At 43.1% G+C, this 19,435-nt stretch overlaps 1 protein-coding gene across 2 annotated transcripts in view; it reads left to right on the top strand.

Annotated features, from left to right (window-relative positions):
* The window catches only part of PI4K2B (phosphatidylinositol 4-kinase type 2 beta), a 73,970-nt gene extending 55,379 nt beyond the window's left edge, over positions 1-18,591 (top strand). Inside the window, exons 8-10 of one of the 2 annotated variants that reach the window (XM_033948246.1) lie at positions 3,919-4,052; positions 6,217-6,276; positions 15,963-18,591. In XM_033948246.1, coding sequence (XP_033804137.1) covers positions 3,919-4,052; positions 6,217-6,276; positions 15,963-16,196 — 428 coding nt within the window. In that variant the 3' untranslated portion in view covers positions 16,197-18,591. The remainder of the gene's footprint in view (positions 1-3,918; positions 4,053-6,216; positions 6,277-15,962) is intronic. The other variant, XM_033948253.1, reaches the window with a different exon arrangement.
* Positions 18,592-19,435: the final 844 nt, after the last annotated feature.

Here is a 19,435-nt window from a genome sequence, read left to right as displayed (position 1 = left end):
GTTAAAATGAATAAAAATTAAATATATAAAAGAAGTGTTTTTGATGTCAATCACTCAACTCGACGGTTGTCACAATTGTAGGCATTGGCATACAGAAATCCCTTCCTCAGAATTTTGGATTCAGGCATAGTACCGCATACAGTACCATCTTTCTTATCAAAAGCAGTCTCCAACTTTTAGGTAAATTGGGAAGTGCGCTTATCTGCCTTCATGCCCGCGGGATTGAGGAAGAGTAATAAATTGTGGTATGTGTGCAGAGTGTTACTTTGGTATCTGGAGGTAACGAACAAATTTCAACTGTAGGATCATTTTTTTGTACTGGCGGGTGCTGCCCGTACAGGTCGACCCCCAGCTTCGAAGCCAATCAGTTTCAAGATGGATCCACATGGCCATTTTTTTCATCCTATATCGGTAATAATAATAATAATAACTTTATTTTTCTATACCGCCATAGTCAAGCGACTTCTAAGCGGTTCACATTGAAAGAAGACTTTACAGTCAGCGAATAATAAGAAGCCTAAAATAGAAAAGTTACATACTAATTTAAGTTCCATGGATAAAGAATACATGAAAATTGGAGCTTCCTGAGAGATTGTAATAGCGTTACAGAGGGGAATATCTTAGAGAGAGAGGGTGGTCTGGTTTAGTCAATGAATTTGTCGAATAGGGCGGTTTTAATTGATTTTCGGAATGCATTGTAAGTCAGTTTGTTTTTTGTTTTTTAAATTCTTTATTCATTTTCAAATCTTGCAACAAGTGTACAATATTCAATCAATTAATTTGTACAAAATCACTTGACATTCTTAACAATTATTATTAATTACATATAAAAGAGACCCCACTCACACCCAGCCCATTCATCAGGAACAAACCCATTAAAATACAAGTCATACCTCCCCCATCCCACACTAAAAATATTCCTATGTAATAAAAAAAGGTGTCCAAGGTGTCTAATCATTAGAATATGTAATCAATGGCCCCCAAATCTTTTTAAAACTATTGTAATTACCTTGCTGTATAGCAAGTATTCTCCATTTTATAAATATGACAAACCACCAAAAGGTATAATTCAGTTTGGGTTCATTTATGCAGTTTCTCAGCCAGACTTGCTGTCTATTCGCTTGGAACATGAAGGTTCTATCCAGGAAGGATTTGTATCTTCAGCCTGAGATCTTTGGGTATGCAAAAATATTTTTGTTTCTGGTTGTTCGTGAGGGGTTGTGCAGAATGAAGTGGGAAATGACTGCCTATATCCGTAAAGTGTGGCTACTTCATGGATGGAATTTTCAGCAGTGTCCCTGGAAGAAATTTGTAGATCAGTCACATTGTTTTTTCACAAAGGTTTACAAGGTGCACGTAGCTGCCAAAAAGGACTCCTCATTTGGATCATCTGTTCTGTCTGCAGGTTCTCTGTCCCGCCCTACACTTGGGGGACTGCTTTGTTAACGTTCCACAGGTTCAGGAGTAATATGTCTGTCGCACCAGATGGAAAGATAGGTTCTTACCTCACTAATCTTTCTAGTAGATAGACACATTATTTCTGAAGCCCGCTGCTTACTGCCGGGAAATCTGGACATCTTGTTTATTTCCTTTATCCAACATTGACAAGGATAGGAGGATGTGTCTGCCATTTCAAAGAGTCTAGGAGGTATCTGACAAATCTTCCACACACTCTTAGTGCAGGTAACAATAACAAGATAACATAACATGTATATTCTCTGAGAACAAGCATGAAATCATATGCTCACATTTGGGTGATATTGTTTGAAAGAGCCCAGCACAGACATACTCTCCAGCTTCTAATAATAGAAGCTTTTAGAAGCAGCACAGTGTATGTATATTTGTACCTCCCCGTTGGTATGTGTCACGCAGGACCAAGACATTCATCAATTTTCCATGGAGCTGTGAGGTTGTTTCTTTGCCTGTCCTCACACAACCATTGTTGGTGGCCTTCCTTGCAAATGTCACAGTTTTTGGTCTGCTTTTTTCCCTCCAACCCTTTAAGTGATGCAGGGCTTTTCCCCTTTCCCTTCCAAGTAGTTTCCTTAGACTGTTTGGCATTTTTAAGTTTTCTTTATTTTTCCATGGCTCACTAGGCCCTCTTAGACCTGAGAACTCCAGTTGGGCACCACTTCCTTTTTTTCTTTTGTTTACCACCATTGAGTCTTTTGATTTCTCTGTGGCTGTTTCATGTCCCAAGAACCTCCTAGTTAGGTGTAAGAAGTGCTCCAGGTTAGAGAGTTGCAGCAATGTCATCCATCACTGCTGGAATCTCCTCCATCGTTGCCCATCCCCACAAGTAATCTCCTTCAGCTCCACCTGTACCCATAAAGAAGTATGTACTTGAAATATACATGCTCCTTCTCATTAGACCACTTCAAGGAGACTTCAGTGCAGAAGAGGAGGGGGTTGGGGGTCATGGCTGTTCTGGTATGCTTTAGTGAGTCTTTGTAATGCAGAGTCTGCTTTGCAAAGACTCATTACAGCTCAAGAGCACAGCCATGCCCCCCCCCTGCCTGCCTCCATAGAATGTAGCTTATCAGTGTGACCGACTGACATTATTGCATAATATTTTGTAATCAAAATGGGCTGTCAGTCTTGGAAGAAAATTACTGGCCAACTAATACGTTTTATATCCTTCCCACAGCTGAGAAGTGTCTGACCTAGAATTTATTTTCTTTATTTAGCATTTGCTTTGCACATTTTCAGCAATAGTTTAAGATGAGTTATGTTCAAGTGGAGCAGGTATTTCCCTATCTCTGGAGGGTGTATAATCTACATTTGCGCTTGAGGCAGAGAAGGGTTAAGTGGCTTGTCCAGGCCTAAAGGAGCACTGGTGGGATTCAAACCTTGGTCTCTCTGGTTCAGAGAGTCGATCCTTGAGGGGAAAACTTGCCAGGTTAAACAAATACTTGTTGAATTTCACATGGTCTCTCTGGGAACCTTTCTATTGGAAAAAGGCGATTGGCATTTGCTCTCCTAGATTTCAAAGAGGTATCCATCCTACCTGCTCAGAGAAAGTATCTTTGCTTCTGTGGATTTCCTGACAACCTGACTGACAAGGGGTACTCTGAGACCAAGCTGAGAAACACTGTTCTAGAGTATTAGCATATAAGTACTAGGCATGCCCCTAACACACCCTCCTTATTACCTTCCCACATAGACAACCCCTTGCAGATGTGGGTTATAGTTTTTGTGCGCTAGGTTTCTAGAATATCATCTAAGTTCCAATTAGCAGCCATTAACTCCAATTATCACCTATATTGGCTATTAGTGTCAATTAGGCCATAGGTTGCAAATTAACTTACATGTATAACTGCTAGTATTCTGCATACCTGGGCATATTTTTTGGAAGTCCTAAAATGTTTTGGTTTGGCAGGCCCAATTTGTGCATCAACCCTCAAATTCTGTATTTGGTGCCTAAAGTTGTGCGTGTACATTGGTGTGCATAGCCAGTGGATACATACAACTTAATGGGCCTAATTGATAAGTGACAATTACCTCATAACTGACACAAATTGGAGTTAATTGAAAGTTATGCATACAATTTGGTAGATGCATAATACAGTGTTGGGGGTGGATCATGGGCTTTCTTTTGAGTTATGTAAGTTTTAGGCCTATGTGCCAATGTGCACACAATTTAGGTACAGTCATTTAGGCCAAGTTTTCCTTGGCTTAAAATAAGTATGCTTAAAAGTTATGATGCATACCAACAGTAAGTGTGATTCTACAACTTTTATAGATTCACGCATAGCTTCACACTAGTTGGTGCCAATTTTTTTTAGGCGACATATATAGAATTGAGCCCTAAGTGCCAAATTGTGTGCAGAAGACTAAAAAATTAAGAGGATTATGCTTATTTACATTGCACAGGATCCTAACAGATTTAAAACTGAGTTTATACCTTTCTGTTTCTAGATCCATTCCACTGGGCATGGCTTCCTCAAGCTAAAGTTCCTTTTACCCAGGAAACCATAGATTTGATTCTCCCTCGCATCTCAGATATGAATTTTGTTCAGGATCTTTGTGAGGATCTTTATGAACTATTTAAGGTGAGTTTTACTTTTTAAATAGTTCAGAATGAGGAATAAATAAAATGTAGACTGTTAATGAAGAAATAACAAGTTAGTGAATCCAGTTGAGGAAAGGAAGTTTTACAGCAGTCCTGTTTTTCTGACACCATCATCCTGATACATTACAATACATGTCAAATGGTTACTAAAGCACATTCAACTCTTATGGCTTCATTGCATTTGCCACAGAAGAACAGCTTCTGTGGCTTTGTAAAAGGGGACCATATTATGTTACTATATAACCATAGCTAATTCCATTCCCAGTACAATTGGGATGGTATTCTGAACCAAGGATCTTCCATCCGCTCCCACGAGTCCATCGCAGGAGATACTGATCACTGTTTTCAGCACCTCCTCTTTCAGCATAACATCCCAATCTACTGGAAAAGATATTATCAAGGTTCGAGTGGCATTCATTAATTTCTACCTCAGTAGGAAAGAAAAGAATTTTCAAAAATGTTTTATATTTCAATGTAGTCCCATGATAGCTCCATACACTTCATCCACTTTTTCTGCAATGACTTTAACCCCTTTGAAAAAAATTCTTCTGTTTGATCTTTAAACCACAGGACTATAGGGTGGATGGTTCAGCTAATGAAACCCATGTTCTTGGATGGCAGCCTGTCATTGTCATGACATATGCACTGGCACATTGTAGTGAAGAAGCAACACACCTGCTATGAATTTTCCTCATCTTTTCTCCTTGAATGATTCCCACAAAGCAATCATTGTGTTGGTATAACTCTCCACGATTATGGTTGACTTGTGTAGCATGAACTGCAGAAGCAAAAGTCCTTCATCATCCCAGAAGACAGTTTCCATGACTTTTTCTATCTTGAACTTTTGGGGTGGGGGATGATTGTGCTTCTACTGTATTTGACTCCATTTTGGATAGAGCAATGTCTCATCTCCAGTTACCAAGCGATGAAGAAAATTCACTTGGTCTTCATGGAGCATCTCCAAGTTCTCCTGATACCACTGGAGCCTCGTGGCCTTTTGACATGTCAGAATTCTTGGAATCCATCTTGCACTAACCTCAGACATGCCCAGCTTTTCATGAATTATTTTCCAAACTGTACCTGTCGAGATGTCCATTTCTTCTACTATTCTGGAAACCTTATTTCGTCTGACAAAATGAAGTCCTTGACTTTCTTGCACATTTCTGGATGTCCAGTGTGAGGGTCATTTTCAATGGACTCTCTACCCCACTTAAATTGCTTGCTCCAAAATTTTACTTTGTAGGATGATGGGGCAGACTCACCATAAACTGCAGTCATGCATTTATGGATCTTCTTTGGCTTTTTCCCTTCTTTTGTGAGAATTTTTTTTATCACTGAACGGTGCTCCAAATCTAGCAGTTTTTTACTTGATTTGCATGAGGACTTTCCTGACATCCTGTCTTTTGGAATGTTAGACTTGCACTGAGCTGCAACTATGCATGAGTATCTTGAGACATGTCACAACATGCACAGACTTGTTTCAACACTCTTGCTATTTTCTTTAATATTCAAATTATTGAACACCCAGCACCCCTCATAAGAACCTAATCTCTTTTTCTTCTACTTCATCGAGCTTGTTAAAGGCTGCTGCTGCTACTACTACTACTACTACTATTCCTATTACTAATTATTTGTATAGCATTACTACATGTTTGCACAATAGGTGAGGAATTGGGTGTGGGGTTTCTGAATTTAAATTTAGTGATTTGGAGGTAGATTTGTTTATTTTGGGGGGTGGGCTTTGTTGCACATTGAAGTGGAGATTTTAAATGATGGGCAGGATATGCAGAACTAGAATTCACAATTAAAAAATATCTAATTTTGATACAAGTGTTTTTAGCTTTCATTGAAAGGAAGCTCCAGAATGAGAGGGCATGGGATGAAGTTAAGAGATGATAGGCTCAGGAGTAATCTAAGAAAATACTTTTTTTACAGAAAGGGTAGTAAATCGTGGAATAGTCAAGAAAGTGTTGGCAAGGCACATGAGATCTCTTAGCGAGAGGAGGAGATAGTGGACGGGCCATTTGGCCTTTATCTGTCCTCATGTTTCTATATGAGTATCTAACAGAAATTTACCTCTTGTATTTTCATTTTATATTCTAAATACTAAAGTGCATTTTTTTTTTTTTTTAATGTAAATGAAGTTGGATAAAGGATTTGATAAGGCCACGTTTGAAAATCAAATGTCAGTCATGAGAGGACAGGTAAGGGTTACTTCTCATACATTTGTTTTATAAATGTGCTATAAAAAAAAAGACTGTTGGAACCAGTGGCGTACCTAGGGTATGTGGCACCCGGGGCCCATCATTTTTTGACACCCCCCCTATGTAAAAAAATATTTTATCCCAGGACAAGCAGGCAGATATTCTTGACTGATGGGTGACGGCACCGACGGAGCCCCGGTACGGACAATTTTAGAGTGATTGCACTCTAAGAACTTAGAAAGTTCCAGTAGGCCGCACCGCGCACGCACGAGTGCCTTCCCGCCCGACAGAGGCGCGCGGTCCCCAGTTTCTTAGTTTCCGCAGAGCTAAGAAGACACGTTTCTCTCAACGGCCGTTGTGAGAAAATCTTTTTGATACTTCCCGCTCGCGTAAACTTGTTAAGGAAATATTATTTCCTTCCTTTTTTCTTTATTTTCTTTATTTAAAAAAAAAAAAAAAAAAACATTTGTTTTTTTTTCCTTCTTTTTCGAATTTGCCCCGGCGGGGCCTTTTGCCACCATCGAGGCCTCGGCCTTCGATTTGGCTGAAGCCGTCTTTACATTCATGCCCCCTCAACCCGGGTTTAAGAAGTGCCAGCGGTGTGCACGACCAATTTCACTAACTGACCCACATAATTGGTGTCTACAGTGTCTTGGTTCCGACCATCAAGTGTCTACCTGCACCCGCTGTGCGACTTTGAAAAAGAGAACTCTTAAAAATAGAGAAATTCAACAGAAATTACTGTTTGGGGCCGAAATGTCTGATTCTACAACACCGGCACCGACATCGGCACCAGCGCAGTCGGCACCCACATCATCGACACCACGCGATACCGCGTCGGGGTCGACTCCTTCAGGTAAGCCGGCTAAGAAGCCTTCCCCGTTGGAGCGTCCTCCGGTCTCGATGGCAGCGAGCCCAATCCTGCCGACCTCGAGGCGCCCACGGAAGCGCTCCGCCCCAATAGAGGTGAGCCCCTCCACATCGGGTTCCTCATCCTCGGGGCGTAGAGCGGCACCACAGGTACCACAAAAGAAAAAGGTGGTACCGGTGCCTTCCCTCGAAGAACGTATAGCTGCTGTTCTGCAGACACAACTTAAAGAACAGTTACAGCACCTCCTGCCTTCGCTCCTGGCACCGAATCTTCCGGTACCAGTTCGGTCTGAGCCACCGGTACTGACAGTGGACCGTCCTATTTTATCGACTTCCACTTTGTCGGTACCGGTACAATCTGTTTCCTCGGTCTCCATGCCAATTCTTGCACCGGAGCCGAGAGCTCACCATCAAGCTGTACAGACTTCGGCTCCGGTGCATACAGTGACATCCCCCGGTACCGAGTCAGGCAGGTCAGGGAAATCTCTTCGCAAATCCCGTCATTTAGAGCCTTCCACACCGGAATCTCGAGACCGGAGTTTTCAAGTTCGAGATCCTGACTTGTGGGGTGACTCAGAGGATCCTATTCTTTCTGAGGGGGAATGCTCTTCTGGTGATGAGGACCCGTCTGCTTTGGGACCATCCTCTAGACCAGATGTGTCTTCTTTTTCTTCCTTTTTGAAGGAAATGTGTGATTCTCTCTCCATTCCTTTGGAGGCTGAGTCAAAGAAATCCAAAGCTTTTCTAGATGCTCTGGATTTTGACCAGCCTCCAAAGGAATATCTTAAGTTACCTCTCCATGACATCTTGAGAGAGACTTTTTATAAGAATCTGGAATCTCCTTTAACTATCCCTGGAGCTCCCCGAAAATTGGATTCTTTGTATAAAGTCATTCCTATTCCTGGGTTTGACAAACCCCAACTGCCTTATGAGTCCCTTTTGGTTGAGTCCACCCTAAAAAAGTCCAAAGGGGCTAGTGTATATGCTTCAGTCCCTCCTGGCAGAGAGGGAAAATCCATGGACAAGTTTGGAAAAAGGCTATACCAAAATGCGATGTTGGCCAATCGATCAGGAAATTACGCATTTCATTTCTCTTTCTATCTTAAGCAGCTTATTCAAAATCTCACTGCTTTTGAGAAATATCTTCCTGATCGGAAAAAGTCTGCTTTTCACCAAACTTGTTCCTCTCTTTTACAGCTTCGTAAATTCATGGTCAGATCCATTTATGATACCTTCGAACTGACCTCCAGAGCCACAGCCATGTCAGTAGCCATGCGACGGCTAGCCTGGCTTCGGGTTTCAGAACTCGACGTCAATCACCAGGATCGACTAGCCAATGCACCTTGCTTGGGGGATGAGCTGTTTGGAGATTCCATGGACTCCACTACTCAAAAACTATCGGCTCATGAGACTAGATGGGACACGCTTCTTAAAACTAAGAAGCCTCCACCAACCAGGCCTTTTCGTCCACAATCAACCTACCAACGTAGATTTGTGGCTCGTCCTCTGCTTCAAGCTGCACAACAGCCTAGACGTCAGAGACAACAACGACCAGCTGCTAGACAACCTCAACAACAGCAGCAGGTAAAACCTACACCTTCACAAAAATCTACTCAACCCTTTTGACTTGGTTCTCCAGAACATAGCCAGTCTTGTTCCTTCTACCCACCTTCCACAGCCTATAGGAGGACGCCTTACTTATTTCATAAGCCGTTGGGAACTCATCACGTCAGATCAGTGGGTCCTAAACATCATCCACCACGGCTACTCTCTCAACTTTCAGATTCTACCTCCTCCAAGTCAACCAAAAGAGTCTGCTTTGCACACTCCTCAGTCTTTCCTTCTTCTCCAAGAAGTTCAATCCCTCCTCCTTCTGAACGCCATAGAGGAGGTTCCTCTAGATCAGAAGGGGCAGGGGTTCTACTCCCGTTATTTTTTAGTCCCCAAAAAAACAGGAGATCTCAGACCCATTCTAGATCTCCGCGATCTCAACAAATGTTTGGTCAAAGAAAAGTTCAAGATGCTTTCTCTGGCCACTCTTTATCCTCTTCTCAATCAAGGCGACTGGCTATGTTCCCTCGATCTCAAAGACGCATACACTCATATACCGGTCAATCTGGCCTCCAGACAGTACCTACGCTTCATGATCAATCGTTGTCATTACCAATACAAGGTGCTGCCCTTCGGTCTTGCCTCCTCTCCAAGAGTGTTCATCAAATGTCTGATTGTGGTGGCTGCCTTTCTACGATCTCACCACCTTCAGGTCTTTCCTTACCTGGACGACTGGTTAATCAAGGCCAATTCATCTCAGACTGTTCTCCTGGCCACCAACCAAACCATCATGTTTCTTCAACTTCTGGGGTTCGAGATCAATCTACCCAAATCTCATCTCATCCCCACTCAGAGACTTCAATTCATAGGAGCTGTCTTGGACACAGTCCTCATGAGAGCGTTCCTGCCATCCAGTCGTCTTCAAACGCTTCAATCTCTGTGTCAGCAGGTGCTTCCACAGCGTTCCATCTCGGCAAAGCAAATGATAATTCTCTTGGGTCACATGGCGTCCACAGTCCATGTCACACCCCTCGCACGTCTTCACCTGCGCACTCCTCAATGGACCCTTGCTACTCAGTGGTCCCAAGCGACGGATCCTTGCTCACGACACATATCTGTGACATCATCTCTTTGTCAGTCTCTACAATGGTGGTTGGTATCCTCAAATCTATCCAGAGGTCTTCTGTTCCATCTACCTCCTCATCAACTAGTCATCACCACCGATGCCTCCCCTTATGCATGGGGAGCTCATTTGAACGAGTTCCAAACTCAAGGCCTTTGGACAGCCCAGGAAAAGAAGCATCACATCAATTTCCTGGAACTCAGAGCGATGTTTTATGCCCTCAAGGCCTTCCAACATCTTCTCTTTCCTCAAGTTCTCCTGCTGTGCATAGACAATCAAGTTGCGATGTACTACATCAACAAACAGGGTGGGACGGGCTCTCGCCTCTTATGCCAGGAAGCCCAGAAGATCTGGACTTGGGCCATAAATCACCATCTATTCCTGAAAGCTATCTACATTCAGGGAGAAAGGAATTCCTTAGCGGACAAACTCAGCAGAATTCTCCAACCTCACGAGTGGACACTCGATCCTGTAACTCTACAATCCATCTTCGCTCAATGGGGCACTCCTCAGATAGACCTCTTTGCAGCTCCTTACAATCACCAGCTGCCCCTTTTCTGCTCCAGACTCTACTCTCCTCACCGTCTGGCAGCGGATGCATTTCTCCTCGACTGGTCCAATCTGTTCCTGTACACTTTCCCTCCTCTGCCTCTCATGTTGAGAACCTTGTTCAAGCTCAAGAGGGAACGAGCCACCATGATTCTGATTGCTCCGAGGTGGCCCAGGCAACATTGGTTCTCCCTTCTACTTCAACTCAGTTCCAGGGAACCTTTTCTTCTTCCACTGTTTCCTTCTCTGCTTACACAACATCAGGAGACCCTTCTACATCCCAACCTCCAGTCTCTGCACCTGACAGCTTGGTATCTCTCGGGCTGACTTCTCATGATACGCTTTTGTCTCAGCCTGTTCGTTCAATTCTGGATGCCTCCAGGAAACCGGCCACTCTGCAATGTTACCATCAGAAGTGGACACGGTTTTCTTCCTGGTGTCTTCTTCATCATTATAATCCCACTTCCCTTGCAGTGGAAACCTTGTTGGATTATCTTCTTTCTTTGTCAGACTCTGGTCTCAAGTCCACTTCAATCAGAGTCCATCTCAGTGCTATTGCGGCTTTTCATGAGCCAGTCCATGGAAAACTCCTCTCAGCTCATCCCTTGGTGTCCAGGTTCATGCGGGGTCTTTTTAATGTTAAACCACCTCTTAAGGCCCCTCCTGTTATCTGGGATCTCAATGTGGTTCTTTCCGCCTTAATGAAACCTCCATTTGAACCCTTGGCTACCGCTTCTTTCAAATTTCTCACTTGGAAAGTTCTTTTCCTTATTGCCCTTACCTCTGCCAGAAGGGTCAGTGAGCTTCATGCACTAGTTGCGGACCCACCTTTTACAGTATTCCATCACGACAAGGTGGTTCTGCGTACGCACCCAAAGTTTCTTCCTAAGGTTGTTTCTGAATTCCATCTCAACCAATCTATTGTTTTGCCTGTCTTCTTTCCGAAACCCCACTCACATTCAGGGGAACAGGCCCTGCATACTTTGGACTGTAAGAGGGCTCTAGCTTACTATTTAGACCGCAATAAGCCCCACAGATCATCTCCCCAACTATTTCTATCTTTTGATCTGAATAAATTGGGATGTCCTGTTTCTAAACGTACGTTGTCTAATTGGCTGGCAGCGTGCATTTCATTCTGTTATGCTCAGACCGGACTGACACTGGAAGGTTCTGTCACAGCCCATAGGGTCCGAGCCATGGCAGCATCTGTAGCTTTCCTCCGTTCCACTCCTATTGAGGAAATCTGCAAGGCTGCTACTTGGTCCTCAGTTCATACTTTTACATCTCATTATTGTCTGGACGCTTTCTCCAGACGGGATGGACACTTCGGCCAATCTGTTTTGCAAAATTTGTTTTCCTAATGGCCAACCTTCCCACCATCCCTCTTTTTGTTAGCTTGGAGGTCACCCATCAGTCAAGAATATGCTGCCTGCTTGTCCTGGGATAAAGCACAGTTACTTACCGTAACAGGTGTTATCCAGGGACAGCAGGCAGATATTCTTGCGTCCCTCCCACCTCCCCGGTTGGCTTCTTAGCTGGCTTATCCTAACTGGGGACCGCGCGCCTCTGTCGGGCGGGAAGGCACTCGTGCGTGCGCGGTGCGGCCTACTGGAACTTTCTAAGTTCTTAGAGTGCAATCACTCTAAAATTGTCCGTACCGGGGCTCCGTCGGTACCGTCACCCATCAGTCAAGAATATCTGCCTGCTGTCCCTGGATAACACCTGTTACGGTAAGTAACTGTGCTTTTTGTAATGACCATGAAACAGAATAAATGGTCAGAATAGAAACAGGCAGTGAAAATTTTCTTATATTCCAAACATAACATAACATAAATTATGTCTGAATTGTCATGACATCAGAAGTACATATGGAGTAGTTGCAGGTGATGCTTGGGACAGTTCTGATTGTGTTAGTTCGGTTTTATGTGTTTTTTGAATAGAAGGGTTTTTATTTCTTTTTGAAGGTTTTGCAGTCTGTGGTCGATGTCAATTGGTTGTAGAGTTGGGGGTCGAGTGTTGCAGCTCGAATGGCTAGGAGGTTGTCGAACAGTTTTTTTCTTTTGACGTTTTTGGTTGGAGGGTGTGTGAATGGTGCGTGAGTTCTCCTATTTGAAGTGGATTGAATTATTTAGCTGAAGAAATTAGTTACCCCCTCATCCCACACACATTAATTCTCTTCCATTTTTGTTCCCATTATAAAAAACATTGATAAGTTCCCAGAAAAAAAATACATTAAAATAAGAAGTGAAAACAAAGGCCCCTACAGATGAGAACATAACATAAGAATAGCCTAACTGGGTCAGACCAATGGTCCATCATGCCCAGTAGCCCATTCTCATGGTAGCCAATCCAGGACACTAATACCTGGTCAAAACCCAAAGAGTAGCAACATTCCATGCTACCGATCCAGGGCAAGCAGACACTTCCCCCATGTCTTAATAACAGATTATGGACTTTTCCTCCAGGAATTTGTCCAAATCTTTCTTAAAACCAGCTGCACTATCTGTTTTTACCATAACTTCTGGCCACTTCATTTTTAAGTTTAGATCTTTCCTTTCAAACAGAGACCTTGCTAGATGTCAAATACAGCACAAGGTAACTTCACATGGACTTAGCTGTGCAGGAAATGTGAATCTCCTCATACACCCACCATATAGTGCAAAAATGTGCAAAGGTCTGTTTTTTTCTTTCGATCACTACATAGCCTAATGCCACACAAGCAGCGCTGTTACAAACATATTCTGTAGGTCAATGCTAAGGATAACAAAGTTTCCTTCCTTGGACCAGAAGGAGATAAACCACTGGAAGAGATCCCAAAACAACACCCAAAGACCCACTCAGTGTGTGAACCAGTTGAGTGGAGTGGACTAACTGGGGGGTGGAAATGGGCCCGGTGTTTGCTCAGCAGAATTTCCCAGACCACCTCTTCCTCTCAACACATTGACACGCTGCCACCATCACCACTAGGAACACCTCACTGGGTAGGCCAGCTATGCTATAAACTTTATAAAACACATTATTATATTTTCTTATAAAGCACATATTTTAACTGAACTCTCTGACATCCTCAGCCTTTCCATTCACAAAAATAGAAGGAAGAAAAGTTCCCATTTCCTGCTGTCTCATGTCCCTGGCCTATACAATATTTTTTTTCTGCAGACCCTTCAAAAGTCTGACCAAATCCTCGTTTCACTTGCATTATAAAGTACTGAGGATGCCATCTCTCCCCAATTCCAGGTCCTAAAGTCTAAGACAGTAGCGCAAACTAATGCTGCCAGATATAGGAAAAAATTTTTTGATTCGATTCAGCCCTATTGAATTGGTTTTTCAATTCGATTTTCCTGCCCAGTTGGGTGATTTTTTTCAAAACTCCTGGTGGGTTTTATAGCTTTTTCACCCCCTTTGGCTTCTCCTAACCACACTGGCGCTGTGGTGTAAATAAAATAAAGAAACAAAAAGGACTTTTCCTCTCTCTGTTAAATCCTAGCTCACGTTTGCAGTCCAACACCAGCTCTGGCAGGATACACATTTCAAATCTGACATATTATAATCACAAAACAGAAAATAAAATTAATTTTTCTACCTTTTGTTGTCTGGTTATATTTCAAATCTTGTTGGTCCAAGGCTCTGGTTTTCTTCTGATAACTTGCTTGCCAGGGTCTCCTTCTTTCTGCATGCTAACCATCCATCTGCCAACTCTGTCCTCCCTTTCCATTTCCCTTCCCTTCCCAGGAAGTCTGGTATCTTTCCTTTTTTTCATCTCCCTCCACAGATCCACCTTTTCTTAAATACCCTTTCATCCGGCATCTCTCCCTCCTTCCCCACCACCCCAGAGTCCACCATCTCTCCCTTTCTTTTCCTAATTACCCTCCTATCCAGTATCTCTATCCCTCCTCCACACCATCCCTTGTGTCCAATTTCTCTCCTTTTCTGTTCCTTCCCTCCCTAAATCCCATGGTCCATCATCTCTCTCCCTCTCCTCTATTTTCAGACCCATTATTTCTTCCCCCCCCCCCAAAGTTTGGCATATGCACGTCTCTTTGAACACCCCCTTCCCTCCGTGTACTTCTAAATCATGGTCCCCCCCAAAGGCCTGTCCCCCCTTAAAGGTCTGCCTGTCCCCCCTTGAAGGCCTGCACCCCCCTTGAAGGCCTGTCCCATCCCCTTGTAGGCCTGTCCCCCCCTTGAAGGCCTGCCTGCCTGTCCCCCCCTTGAAGGTCTGCACCCCCCGAAGGCCTGTCCCCCACTTGAAGGCCTGTCCCACCCCCTTGTAGTTTCTCCCCCCCCTTGTAGGCCTGTCCCCCCTTGAAGGCCTGCCTGCCTTTCCCCCCCTTGAAAGCCTGCACCCCCTTGAAGGCCTGCACCCCCTTGAAGGCCTGCACCCCCTTGAAGACCTGCACCCCCTTGAAGGCCTGCACCCCCCCGAAGGTCTGCACTCCCTTGAAGGTCTGCACCCCCCCGAAGGCCTGTCCCCCCCTTGAAGGCCTGTCCCACCCCCTTGTAGGCCTGTCCCCCCCTTGTAGGCCTGTCCCCCCTTGAAGGCCTGCCTGCCTTTCCCCCCCTTGAAGGCCTGTCTCCCCCTTGAAGGCCTGCACCCCCCCTTGAAGGCCTGAACCCCCCCTTGAAGGCCTGCACCCCCCCCCCGAAGGCCTGCACCCCCTTGAAGGTCTGCACCCCCCCTGAAGGCCTGTCCCCCTTTGAAGGCCTGCCTGCCTGTCACCCCCTCCCTCTTGAAAGCCTGCCTGCCTGCCCGCCCGCCCCACCCTGAAGGCCTGATGCCCCGACCCACCCCGAAGGACCGCTCGCCCCCCTGGCCTCCCCGCACCACCTATGAAGCAGCCGCAGCAGGATCGCGAAGTCAGCATCAGCGATCCCTGTGCTGCTTCCTGCACCACGGTCCCGCCCCTCCTCTGACGTCAGAGGAGGGGCGGGATCGCGGCGCAGGAAGCAGCGCTTAAGCAGCGCAGGGATCGCTGAAGCTGACTTCGCGATCCTGCTGCGGGCTGCTTCACAGGTGGTGCAGGAAGGTCAGTGGGGCGAGCGGTCCTTCGGGGGTGGGGGGGGACTGAACGGCAAGGCCGGGAGCACCCCCTTAGGGCTGGCACCCTGGGCGCACCGCCCCCCCCGCCCCTCCTTTGGTACGCCACTGGTTGGAACTCAAATAGTAGTTCTGTGTGCTTAGCACGCAGTAGTCTTGGTTTCCTTACATTGTACACAGTAGGTGGTTATTACATAAAATACACGGCTAAATGCTGATTCTCTGTTTATTGGGGAAGTCTACACTTTACTGTATAAAAGTTGGCATGCTGTTTGATTATTCCTTTGGGCAATGTTATAAAACCTACTGTTATTATGACCTGCTTCTGTGCTTGATTTTTAACACTTATCCCCTCTTCTACTAAACCGCGCTACCAGTTTTAACGCGGGGAGCCGCGCTGAATGGCCTGCACTGCTCCCAATGCTCATTGAATTCCGCTAGCACGGTTTAGTAGAAGAGGCCCTTAGGCATAGAATTCAGGAAAAGAAAATTTCTTTGTATCAATATATACTTTATAATAGTTTTGATTCCTGTCTGAATTTTCTTTCCTTGCAGATGTTAAATCTTACTCAGGCTTTGAAGGATGAAAAAAGTCCAATTCAGCTAGTTCAGATGCCTCGTGTGATTGTAGAAAGAAGCTGCAGTGGAAGCCAAGGACGAATAGTTCATCTCAGTAATGCATTTACACAGACATTTCATTGCAGGAAACCTTTTTTTTTCCTCCTGGTAGGAAAAAGCTGCATATCTGAAGCCTTTGCAATAATAAGAACCTGCTATGGGCAGAAATAAATCCCAATTGCCAAAACTTTAGCTAATTATCATCTTTTAAAATGCTGTATTTTTAATGTAATTAAAGTTTACAACACACTTGTCCAAAAATTGTTTAATTTTATCTCAAAGAAGATTGTAATGTCTATAATGTATTTTTATAAAATAAATTATATGTGGGTTAATACTACTTAAGGGACAATTTACAGTTTACATTTGCTGGAATAATTATTTTTTTAATATAAAATAGCAAAGATGTTCCATTTATATAGTACTATACTTGTACTATATAGTACTTATAATACTTGTGAAAATTGACTTCTCTTTTCATACATTTAATTGAGGAAGCATATCCTTTCTCTTTTCAGAGTAGCTAGGCACTTTCTCTGAGAGGAATACAATGGTTTTCATAGCAGAGCATGTTAGAAAAAGGTCATGGTAAAGTTTTTATTCATTTAAGAAACTAAACAAAAGTGCTGTATTAGAGGTTTAGATTTTATTCCAGATAAATCTTGTTTTGAATCAAAGACCAAAACATCATAGATACGTAAAATGTTGCTAAATTACAAATGAAACTATTTAACATTAAGACAAACCTTAAGAAGTTGCCTTTCAATTTAGGAACCAGCCCAAAAACTTAAAACCAGCAGCTGAAGTTCTCTTGTCCCCAGGCCACCCAAATGTTGTCATCACTGAAGTTTAAATACGAGAGTGCAGGGAATCCTCTCTGAGCTATGTAATAGCTCTTTTAGAAATTGATAAAGGTTGGTTCCTTAATGTACCACTGTACATAACTATCAGAAGCTAGTAACCTCCCTTTTCCAAGCACCCCTTTACTCCCCCCCAGTCCCTCCCCCCATGTATTTCTCATTCAGGTAACTTAACTATACCTCCTTCCCAAGCAGCGGGTGTAGTGTATCTTCCAGACTCTACAGTGCCACCTGTTTCTTTTGCACCTTGCTGTTTGCTGATTCTATCACTGCTGAAGAAACTACAGCTTTTCCACCATTTCTACCATGTACCGTTCAGTACATTTGAGCCACATAGCACAGGAACTTCCATCTGGACAGGAGACTAGCTGTGAGATCCTGCATTGTATGGTGTAGACCAGGGATCTCAAAGTCCCTCTTTGAGGGCCGCAATCCGGTTTGATTTTCAGGATTTCTCCAATGAATATGCATTGAAAGCAGTGCATGCACATAGATCTCATGCATATTCATTGGGGAAATCCTGAAAACTATTGGTGTAGACTATAGAGCTGCTGTGGTATCAGCGAGTGCAAAAAATAATTAGCATCAGGGGCATGAAATTCTGGCCACAGGGGTTTAGTTTCTAGGCACCATGGTGACCTGAGACTTGTTGAACTCTGCATTAAGATATATTACATGAAATGTTGCTTTTGCTTATTTGTATGCATATGTTTTAGAATTAGATTTGTGTTCCAAAGACCAAAAGTACTACATAGCTGCCCTTGTTTGAGCTGGATCAGGTATCCATATGGAAGGTATGAGGTTGGATGATGCACTGAAATAGAGATAAAATTGATTCTGCAGGAAAGTTCTTTTCAGTACTACTGAAATTGACACAATATACCAAGTTATTTCCATATTCATCTTCATAGACCTAAAAATGTAAATTTGTCATTTACTACAGGGATCAAATAAGGGAAAAGTTAATCTGTAGTGTACAATAAATATTGGCAGGCTTCAATTGTTCAAAACAAATCAAAGCTTTGAGGCTTTCTTGGTCCCTAATTTAATATCTATGAAAGGAATGTGCATACATTGTGCCTGAACTGGTAAATTATCATCCCTTGATTTATGTATAATGCTAACTGCGTTTATTACCAAAGGTTGTCACTGATCTCTAGCAATTTTTGTTGCATTTTAGATTAGAGAATTTAAGGTCTGAAGTTTGATATCATAGATTGTTAATCATTTGACTGCAGTTTCAAGATGGGCCCAAAAATCACAGTCCAAAGCTGCTTGATTTTTCTTTGTGATTTCAGTTTTCTGAGCCATCTTTAATCCTTGATTAATCTTGCCAACATGGTAATGACCTGCATAAGTTTATCAAAACTTAATTGCTGCTTGCATAGTGATGTCCAGCAGCATTTTCAGAATTCAAGCACCGCTCTACTTTGTAATTATAAACAGAAGTATTAGTTAAATAGTTATATGCCACTGTTTTATGGAGCTTCTGGGCTACTGATGTAAAATGTTTTGGATTGATAAAATCATTGAAACAATAAAATAAGCCTTAAATGTAAAGTATTTTCTGTTGTACGTCTGAAGTATGACAGCAGGTTAAATAAGTCGTATTTGTAATGTTTACATTAAGTATGTTTTGCTAAAATTTCCATTTAATGGCATGAAACATTATATACTTAATAAATATTTTTGTCTAAAAAAAACTATTCTACTTTTTGAGCTAAGTTTTATTTATTTATTTATTTTTTTTCTTGACTTAAGATGCTGCTATCATTCTTTGAAAATACTGGGCCCACCATATGCAGGAGAATGAAGTTCAATGCCAGACCTAGATTTCACTCAGGTTGGCTGATGAGTATTCTGGCCACCATGCATTAGATAATAATAACAAAACACATGGTAGTGGACTGACAAAACAATATGTCTGTTGCTTGTGGCTGCCACAAAAACTGGGTTACATGGAAGATAAAGGGAGAAATGTATTTTGAAGGTTCACGGAGCTGTAACTTGGATCACTTGTCCTCGAGACAACTGGGTTTTCAGGATATCCACACTGAGTCTGCATGAGCAAGTCTTGCACACACTACTTTCACTCTCATGCATATTCATTGTGGACATCCTGCAAACCCATTTGATGTGTCTTGAGGACCACATTGAGAATTGCTGGACTAGAATGTGACAGTCTCTGGGAAAAGGGGACTAAAGTAGTGGATCAAAAATGTTGGGAATGGCCTATTTTATTTCCGTTTCATGTTAAGGGTCCATAAGCAGCCTGCAAAAGTTACTTGCTTCAACTTTATTTTTTCATATAAAAGGTTGGGGGTTTGACGTGTTGTACAGTAGACCAGCACCCATGGGGATTAATAGATGCTGGATAGTTTCTGGTTGCTTGAGAGTTACTATTTAAAAATAGGCCTAACTATACCCCCATACTATGCCATACCATAAACTGTTCCAGACAAACTACCAGACATGTGGTAGGCAAAGTGTGGGCGTATTCAGGTGTGGTGTGCCAAGTTTTTACACTTAATATTCTGCCAGAAATTGATT

The sequence above is a fragment of the Geotrypetes seraphini genome, chromosome 1 (genome assembly GCF_902459505.1).
Source record: "Geotrypetes seraphini chromosome 1, aGeoSer1.1, whole genome shotgun sequence".
Classification (NCBI taxonomy): domain Eukaryota; kingdom Metazoa; phylum Chordata; class Amphibia; order Gymnophiona; family Dermophiidae; genus Geotrypetes; species Geotrypetes seraphini.
This window is presented reverse-complemented; position numbering and strand designations above follow the sequence as displayed.